Here is a 10,405-nt window from a genome sequence, read left to right as displayed (position 1 = left end):
TACTTTTCTCCTATAGAGATAACCTGTACAGTATTTAAGCTTTATTTTTTTTGTTAGCATAGTTTAGTTTAGTGTGTATATACATATACTTTTTTCTTTTATGATTGCACTATGGGGGGTCTGTGTGAAACATTATTTCAATACATTGTTTTAATTCTTTCACCATATATTTCAATTGATGATGATACAAATGTTAAAAGTGGTTTATTTAAATAATATTTCACACATCCATTAGATTAGATTAGATTAAATTAGATGAAAGTAACTGCACATTGTGTCAATGAATACAAGTCAGAACCAAGACCAGTTAATAAATTCAGTTTAGCCATATATACCTCTAATTAACCACTTCAGTCTAACCAGTCTAATTGAATGAGCTGGACGTGAAGCTGATAATCAACAGGCTGAGTGTGTTAAACAGCAAAAACAAAGAGTGCATGCAGAACTGTATGGACATTTATTATAAGAAGAACTCACCCCTGACCGGAAGTGCCAGGAGGTCATTTTAGTTCAGCAGGGTGGCTTCAGAAGTGACCTTTTAACATCTTGGCTTTTCAATGCTGTAAAATGGGAAAAGATGTCAAATCTATTGATTTCTGTGAATACAAAACACTCCAATGGTCCTGATGTTGCATAAAAAATGTCCCCACTGACTGCTGTATTTTCATTTGTAAAGAATTCTATCAAGGGAAATGCAACAATCAGTAAAAAAAATCATCATAATAAGCTCACAGAGAACTCATAAGGGCTGCCAGGCTTTACCCACGTTCTGGTACCGCCCTTAACAGGGGAATGCTCTTATTCAAAATAATACAGTGCAAATAAGTGAATGACAGGAAGACATTTTGCTTCAGGGTTCACGCAGATGTCATTTTACTCCAGGCATGTTTCCGAGTCCTCTACAGTCAGTCTGTATTAAATGAAAAAGGCTTAAAATTCCTCCTCCCCAAATTATTTGTAAGTCATTCTGTGTGCTGTGGAGGGAAGAGCCTTGGTCCCATTTTTTTTTATAATTTTGCAGCAGACATTCTCTCCATTTGAGTCGGAGTAGTTAATTATTTAATAACTCCTTGTGACCAAGAGACAATGCGATTTTGAGAGGGAATAAAGGTTTCCCTGAATAGGCATAAATGTTGGTCCTGAACGTTGTAAGAAATACAAAATGAGAAAACCAAATAGGCAGTATACATAAAATGTGAGATTCAAAACCAGCTGAATATATATAATATTTCACTGATTGTTGCATATTATGCCACATATTGGTTCGTATTGTTATATTCGTATTTAAAATGTCACATTGACATCGGGACAGCATTTTTCACAAAAAAAAAAACAATCACTTTCATAATGTCTGTGACCACAGCCTTCGCTTTTTTCAGTAGATTATAATATCCAGCACATGACTTCAATTTTCTGCTCCAAATTATCTTCACATTGTGAAAAATGTTGATGTCTGTCTGGCAAGTGCCCGTGGTTTCTAGATGTTATTCTTATTACAGTTCGTGCGGGCAGTGGTGGGTAAGAAAAGAAGTCTTGTAACCGGAAGGTTGTGGCTCGGAATCCCAAACTGCTGAGGTGCCACTGATAAAAAAAATATTGTCCCCACACACTGCTCCCTGGGCGCCTGTCAGGTCTGCCCAATGCATTTAACGCCCCATCCATGATGAGTTAAATACAAAGGACACATGTCATTGTGCATCACAATGACCATCATATGGACTTTCAAAGGGATACACTTACTGTGCATTTAAATCGGGGCCAGCACACTTTGTGAAAAATAAGTTACACTCTGCACCATGCAGGTATTGTCAGTCCAGAGCGAGCATGGAAACAACCTCCACTTCTCAACAGTGACTGACAAGGGGTCCCATTGCTGTAAGCAGGTGCTTTTGTTTCATGTGAGATCAGCGCGACTGCATGCTGACATCACACGGGTGCGGCTCCTCTGCTATCCCTCTCACCCGAGTTCCCCCCACGCTGCCCAGCTCACATAAGCACACGTCAGAAAAGATTAGTGATGCAACAGGGGAGAACTGTAAGTAAAGCTGCCTACACAGAGTCCAGGAAAAGAAAAACAGAGCAAGAAAAACCGAACGAGCAGCGCCACAAGGGCAGAAAATCGAAAATCAACATCACTACATGGATTTTGAAGGTCAGTCTGGTCTTAGAGCAAATAAAGAGAAGGAACGTGGCATCTGTATGAATTAGCACCTGCTGGGGACTATTGCTGGTATACTGTCACAGAGTGCCACCTACTGGTCACAAAAAGGACCAAGGGGGACGCTGGACCAGTTTACTGAAGCTGACTGTCCAGTAAGACTATTAGTTCCTATTCATGATTTCTGTCCAGATTTTGATACATTTTGTCGTTTTTATGAGTAAGTGTTTGTTACATTTTCACATTATCAAAACAAATAGCAATAAAATAGCAATAAAATTAATTATTATTATGGCCATAATATTATGGCCATTAATTATTATTTAATGATGTGCACTTTAAGTGAAAGTGAAGTGATTGTCACTTGTGATACACAGCAGCACTGCACACAGTGTGTGGGGACGGTGCTTTTGCTCAGTGGCACCTCAGTGGCACCTTGGCGGATCAGGATTCGAACTGGCAACCTTCTGGATACGGGGCGCTGATGGGCATCCTGATGGGAAACATCTCAACCTGGTTTGGGAACAGCACCATGCAGGACAGGCAATGCCTACAGAGGGTGGTTCGGTCAGCTGAACGCATCATCTGAACCAGGCTCCCTGACCTTCAATAAACCTACAGCAAGTGGTGCCAGGAAGATTGTGAAGGACCTCAGCCACCCCAACAATGGACTGTTCTCTTTGCTGCGATCAGGGAAGCGCTTGAAGTCCCTGAAGTCCAACACAGAGAGAATGAGGAGGAGCTTCTTCCTGTAGGCTATACGAGCTCTCAACCTCAACACTTCGTAGGACAGAACACTAATACACTCCTGCACTTTCAAACAACTTCTATCTCCCCAGTCATTTGCACAGCCTCACTTTACACATTTGCACACCTTCTTGTTACATTACATATAATTTATGTTTAAAACACTAAATTTGTAATACTTGTTCATGTTTGCAATATTTGCATATTTGTAAGACTTGAAAAATGTTTATATAATAGCAGTATTTGTAATATTGAGGTCAATAGCAGTCGCACAAGCACTGCATATCATATCATGTATGACTGTGTACGTGACAAATAAAATGTTAATTTGAAATTTGAATTGATTTAATTTGTACTTATATTCTATTTATCTTTGATTGAAACCCTAGTTTAAATGTGCATCTGCATGCTTGCTCCAAATGTTATCTCACTGTACTTGTATAGTCAATAAAGACATCTATATAACAGATATGATGACATACCAGATTGTTTTATTCTAATCACTCCTGTCAAGTTGTTGGGAGTGGTAGTAAGCTAGTGGGTAAGACACTCAGTCCCAGGTTCAAGCACCACTTTACCCTGAGAGTCTCCAGGGAGACTGTCCCTGTAACCACTGATTGAAAGTGAAATTGAAAGTGAAGTGACGGTGCCACAACGAAATGTGTCCTCTGCTTTTAATCCTTGGTGAGCAGTGGGCAGCCATGACAGGCGCTCAGGCGCAGTGTGTGGGGACGGTGCTTTGCTCAGTGGCACCTCAGTGGCAAGGTGTGATAAGGGTGCTGGCTTTATACTGAAATGTGTGGGATTCTACATAGATGGCGCTGAATTTTGGCCAAATATCACTCTTGGCCCATCTGGTACATTTACATTTACATTTACAGCATTTATCAGATGCCCTTATCCAGAGTGTAACTACAATCAGTAGTTACAGGGACAGTCTCCCTGGAGCAACTTAGGGTTAAGTGTCTTGCTCAGGGACACAATGGTAGTAAGTGGGATTTGAACCCGGGTCTTCTGGTTCATATGCGAGTGTGTTACCCACTAGGCTACTACCACCCAGTACTACCACCCAGTATCTGGTACCCCAAGAGTGTGCAGGTTTTCCTCAGGTTCCTGCAGGTTTTCAGTGATAAACCAACACAGACACTTTTGCTTGAGCATGATATTGATGTGGGGGGATGTAAGGCCAATTAGACAACGCTACTATCGGGTACTGGTCGATAACAGGAGTGGTCCTAGAAGCAGAGGTGTCCTATATGTTGGAGAATGGCATTGCTGAACCATCTTCTTCCAGCTTGGCATCACCGTGCGTCTTGGTCCCAAAGCCCGAAAACATGTTTGGATTATTGCAAGGTTAATAATGTCACCAAACGCTTTCCCCGGATGGACGATTGTATTGATCTTGTGGGATCTGCCAAATATGTTTGATTTGTTGAAGGGTTATTGGCATGCAAGGGAAATGGCTGCTTACACCCTCAGGTCAGTATTCCTATAAAGTCATTGCGAAACGCTCCTGCCACGTTTCAACGGCTGGTTTGGAGGGTTGTGTTGTATAAATGGAAGATGAAGTCATCTATAGTGATGATTGGGCATCCCACCTCAACCATATCCATTTTTTGATTGTAGCCCATTTGACCATCTTTTGACCGGCTGATGCGGTTACTGGGTTTGGTAGGGTGTTATTGCAGTTACTATTAGAACTTTTGGCCTATTGTTGCGCCTTGAAGGACAGGGTAAAGTTTGTGTGATGCTCTGATTGTCAGCAGGTATAGGGAATGTTAAGTCCTGGTGTTCTTGTACTGGCCGCTCCCCAGCATAGGAAACCATTTAAGTTGCAGGTGGATGCCAGCTGTGTATTATTGCAAACCGGTGACCATGGATTGGATAGACCGGTGTGTTACTTCTTGAGGAAATTTAACAAGCATCAACTGAATTATTCAGTAATAGATGTAAATCATGTAAATTTGGGGTCGAGCTGTCCTATGGAGGTCTTTACTGATCATAATCCGTTGACTTTTCTGCACTCTTTAAAATGTCAAAACCAGAGGCTAATTAGGAGGTCTCTGTTCCTGCAGCCCTGTTGTCCACACATTCATCACATCAAGGGGACTGACAATGTGAACAGTCGGTCAGCCTTGTCTCACGCTCCTGTGTAACTTGTTAAAGGTGTTCTTTTCCTGTGCCGCCTGGATCCAGGGCCATGGGTGCGGTATGGCATGATTTTCTTATTTTGTATTAAGTCATGTATATTTACATTTACACGTGCATTTAAGGCATTTGGCAGACACCCTTACCCAGAGCGACTGCTTCCATGTTACAGTCAATGAAGTGATCAATTCTGGTGAGCCCTATGTTTGTATTTGTTTGTCGCTGGGATATGAATGTTGTCTGGTATTTGGGATAGGTGAAAATCCCCATTTGTTTTTTTTTAAGGGGGGGTTGTGACTGCCCTGGTTTGCAGGGTTGTCCTGGACTGCCTGTGTCTTTGTTTGCTTGTCTTGCAGGCATTAGAGGGCGGAGTCTCGTTTGAAGTGGGCCCTGTGCTCCTGAGCAACCTGATAAAAGTCACATAATCGAGTCATCACGGGTTTTGTTTTATGTTGTTATTATTTTTAATAAATTCACCATCACACTGCGTCTCTCCCACCTTTATTTGTCATGGCCATGAGCCGATCATGACAGGGGGTCAAGGTTCAACATACTTATGCTTTAGTGGGTTTGAAAGTCACAGATGACCAGCAAATTTTATTTAATGTCCCTATGTGGTCTAGAACTGGGACTGAGTGTAAGGAAGGGCGGCCTTCCAATGCTCTGCATTTCATTTTACATTTATGGCATTTACCAGACGCCCTTATGCTGAGGGACAGGAACTAGTCCCCCTGGAGACACTCAGGGATAAGTGTCTTGCTCTGGGACACAATGAAACAAAGACATGAAAGTGAAGTGATTGTGAAACACTGCAACAGAGCACAAGGTGACACAACGAAATGTTTCCTCTGGTTTTAACCATCACCCTTGGTGAGCAATGGGCAGCAAGTCCAAAACATCAAATCTTGAGGGGCTCCTGGCAAAGGAAGGTCATCAAGTTGTTTCAGTCCCCCGCAGCTAAAGGGGGAGTTCCAGAACTGGGCAGGTGCTTTTCACTGCGCACGTAAAGTGACGCTGATTGTCGCAGAAATCGGGGTACTTTCGGATCGTCAGATGCTGCGCGGGATCAAACGAATTAAACCATCAAAATCCCTAATTATTCCGAATGAAACTCACTGATTAACGACCCGCGACCGCATTAAAAAAAATAAATCAGCCTTATTGTATTTGTCCGTATTAGACCTCGAAGGTAATAACTATGATGGGGATACGGATGCAATATGAAACATTGCGTGAATATGCGCGTATTCGTCGGTATTATCGGAGGATTTTGCGCTGCGGTTCTCTGGGTCGAAATTGACTGTTACTTGTTTTTGTCGGTGCAGGAAGGCCGAGGGGGGAATTAAAACCCAATCATAGTTCACAAGACCATCTCCACACGCCCCCAACTCCATTATTTCGCCCTCATTTTCTTAATAGGGTGAAAACGCCCATCAGCAAAATAACTTTTTTACCCCGAACAATACACCGCAACTAAGATATAAAGCAGTTTTTTTTCTGCCAATTAATCAACGCTGGCGGGCTAATCTACTTTGCCGATATTATCGTTTTAAGCGCCTGTCAGCGGACCCTCAATACACAGCAGTCCGCTGAGTCCCATTAACGCCGTTCGCACCTTCGGCCGCACAAAGGGCCGCTCGGTTTCGATCCATAACGACCCTGGCACACGCGGGATCGCAGGGGCCACATCAAACGCGGGCATCAAAAGGAGGCGCGTCCCCTTAAGTGGACGCGGGCCCGGGGGCCCCGGACTCATTCCGCCGAGGCCGAGAGGACGGGAGGATGGAGGGACTGGTGCTGAGCAGCTGCGTTCTCTGCGCGGCCCTGCTGAGCTGGGCCGGGGCCGCGGGGTCCCCGGACCTCTTCCTCCGCGGGATGCGGGGCCACCCCGGGCCCGGCGGGTACCCGCTGTACATGATGCACCTCTACCGGAGCCTGCTGGCCGCGGACGAGCAGCCGTCGGCGGGCGCGCATCACGACAACCCGAGCCTGCACGACTCGGACTCGGTGCTGAGCCTGGTGGCCAAAAGTAAGTTCTCTTTTATTCCAATTTTATTTGTCACGTACGTAGTCATACACGGTGTGATATGCAGTGGAATGCAATGGCGACTGCTACAGACCACAGTATTGCAAATATTGCAAACATACATACATATAGATATATAAATCATATTTTTTTGGATTTTTTTGGCAACTAATGGGTACAGAATCGATTTTTATTATTATTGCAACGCCGTACTTGCTTGATCCAGTTGCTCACACCAATATTAGGAAATATTGCCCCGCCCGTGGCACCGGTGGTGATGTGTATTGTGCTGTACTGTATTGTGTGTGTGTGCGAGTGTGTGTATTGCGACTCTCAGCCCGGCTCCGCGTGTTTTCAGCTCGGCTCCAACTTCGGACGCTTAATTGAATTTGGTCTCGTGGGCTTATTATGCTTATTAGCGTTGCTGCGCACCGAGTGACAGCAGCAATACACACTTCGACAATGAAGGGCGTTCGGCGTTATTGATGGCTCGGGTCCGAACGTGTGAAAGCTGTCTTTGGCCCGAGGAGCTGCCCAAACCGCTTTTTTTTTTTTTATTCCCCTCAGAGAATTTGCAGACAGTGGTCGTGAGGTTCTGGCACTTGTTCTGACGTTCTTCTCTTCTTCCCCGTAGGCTGTTCTCAGTCAGGCGAGAGGTGGTCGGTGACCTTCGACATGTCCTCCATCTTGGCCAGTGACAACGTCCAGCGTTCGGAGCTGCGCGTCCGCCTACCCGGCTTCTCCAGCTCCAAAAAAGCCCGGGTGGACATCTACCACACCGGAGGGGTCGCCTGCGCCCGCGGGCCTTGCCCGGAGAGGCGTGTGCACCTGGGCACCCTGCAAGCCCTGCCCAGGAGGGCCGTCTCCCACTCCTCCTGGAAGGTGCTCAACATGACCGCCATGCTGAAGTACTGGCTGCACCAGGGAGGAGAGGTGGAGGGCGCGGCGGAGGAGGAGGGGGTGACGCCAGACGATGGTCAGGAGGTCACCGCGCACCCCACTGCAGACAGGGTCATGATGGTGGTGTTTTCCAAGCAGAACCATCCGGCCGATGGCCCGAGGGCCCCCACGCTGATCCGAACCGCAGAACACTCCAAGTACGTGGCTCTGGACCGGATCAGCCCCCCGGGCCAGGTTTCGGGCCGCCGGACGAAGAGGAACCACCGGGCCCGAGAGAGGATGCGAGGGAACGTCCCGCTGGCCCCGCCCGCGGACGGTCCGCAGAAGCCCCTCTGCAGGAAGGTGGACATGTGGGTGGACTTCGACCAGATCGGCTGGAGTGACTGGATCGTCTATCCGAAGCGCTACAACGCCTACCGCTGCGAGGGGAGCTGCCCGAGCCCCCTGAACGAGAGCTTCGCCCCGACCAACCATGCTTACATGCAGGTGAGGAACCTTCTCAGCGTGTCGCGCAGCTCAGTGTCGGTGATGCGTACCGTGTGATCCTGACCGCTCTCTCATTCTCTCGTTTTTCTCTTAGAGCTTGCTGAAGCTGCATCATCCGGACAGGGTGCCCTGCACCTCCTGCGTTCCGACGCACCTCAGCCCGCTGTCCATGCTGTACTACGAGAACGGCCAGATCCTGATGAAGCACCACGAGGGCATGGTGGTGGAGGAGTGTGGATGTCTCTGACCTCCGCCAAGAAACCAGGAAAAAATGTCAGCACTTCACACGTCCCCGCCAGCCCCTGTGGTGCCGGACGTGGACCCGGATGGGTTTCGGTCTCTCAGAGAAGAGGAGAATCTGGTAGTAAAAAAATCTGGAAAAAAAAGCACTCATTCACCTGATTTCTGTGACAAAGATTACATTACATAGCGCTTCACCGGAGTTGAATAAATATATATTTAATGAAAAGGACTTTATAAAGAAAAAATTGGAAGGTACTAGTTTCACATCTCAATGGATTCTAGGATCGACGAGTCACATGACTTCCACTGCTTATAATGCTCATTTCTTTTTTTTCCCTATATGTAAATGTGTAAATATGTGCAATGCAAAACTAATAAACACTTTTATTATATTCAAAGTTGTGCTCGTGGCATATGTCGATAAAATACAGAGGTGTTTCCGTACTGCACAATGGAATTCATGTAAGTGATGGTCGGCATGGTCGTTGACAGTGACAGTGCCACCACACACGCACACGGCACTTTGTGGCTCTGAAGTAGAGCTGTATTCAGGCCGCACACCAGCGTAATGAAGACTCCGGTGCCTTCTACAGGGGCATCCAATAGCTCAGTTTTCCACAATCATGCCATAGCACCAACGTCATCGGTGATGGAAGGGGACTTTCTCATCACCTGGGCGGGGGCGTCTGGGGCTCGTCAGAATAGCCTGCTGGCAGAGCAAGCGCTGTGTGTGTGCTGTCATTATGCACAAGTTCTTTTTTTTTCCGGAGGTATGATAGAATGACAGACGCGACGCATGCGCATTAACCAGGGGTGTCGCCATTCTGATAGGCTGACGACACACCGGGCTGTCGAGAACCACCAGGCTGCTGTTGGTGCTCTGCGTAACGCCTATATATTGTGCCCTTGCAAAATTAGTCATAAAAAATATTGCCATACTTGACTTTTACCTGTGGTAAAACCACCTACACCCTAAGTTGTTAAATGAACTCGCATGCCTTTGTGACATGAGCAATGTATGGTAATACTTTGAAGTGTTTTTCATGTTTCCTGAAAAACCTGATTCCACAGGATTGTTACATTGTGTTGGTTGAGGAAGGACACCATGGTGGGCTGTTCATTTTAATAAAAGCAGTGAAATATTCCAAACCCCCAAGTTTGCTTCGGTTATTATATTGCTCAGAGAGAGTATTTTGGGTGACCGTTTTAATTGTTATTAAATTCTACATCGGACATTAATTTGCACTTATTTCACTCTTACTTTAATTTTTTATTTTGTAACTTGGAGTTTAAGAGTAATAAACATGTAATATAATGTTAAGAAATTCATGTTTGTCCATTCAGATATGTACATTTGAATTTATAAGTTGCTAGATCAGTCAATTAATGTGGAAATAATCAAACCGATTTGGTAAAATGAATCATTAGATTAACCAATGCATCATAAAAGTAATGGCTAGGTTATGAGTTTAAAAAAATAGTTTTGCCCAGACCAACTGTCAATGTGCTTTTTTGGGTAACACTGCCAGTATTGACTGACTGAACGAAAAAAAAAAAAAATCTTGATTTTTTTACTGATATATTACGTTGATCTAAGAGTGTTTGGCAGTGTGTCTGTGTTTGCCATTTTTAAATCACACATCCTGGCTTCGATACACAAGTCCAGAGCTCTCAACTCACTAAACTCACACAGCCCT

At 45.3% G+C, this 10,405-nt stretch overlaps 1 protein-coding gene across 1 annotated transcript; it reads left to right on the top strand.

The window, feature by feature from the left end:
• The first annotated feature begins 3,324 nt into the window (after positions 1–3,324).
• On the top strand, positions 3,325–8,712 carry ndr1 (nodal-related 1). The gene is made up of 5 exons (XM_028971061.1): positions 3,325–3,337; positions 3,721–3,741; positions 6,954–7,082; positions 7,714–8,465; positions 8,560–8,712. The coding sequence occupies exons 1-5, from the start codon at positions 3,325–3,327 to the stop codon at positions 8,710–8,712; spliced, it is 1,068 nt and encodes a 355-aa protein (XP_028826894.1).
• The last annotated feature ends 1,693 nt before the right edge of the window (positions 8,713–10,405 follow it).

This window comes from Denticeps clupeoides, chromosome 3 (genome assembly GCF_900700375.1).
Source record: "Denticeps clupeoides chromosome 3, fDenClu1.1, whole genome shotgun sequence".
Lineage (NCBI taxonomy): Eukaryota > Metazoa > Chordata > Actinopteri > Clupeiformes > Denticipitidae > Denticeps > Denticeps clupeoides.
The sequence above is the reverse complement of the archived record's forward strand: the minus strand, read 5'-3'. Positions and strand labels throughout refer to the sequence as shown.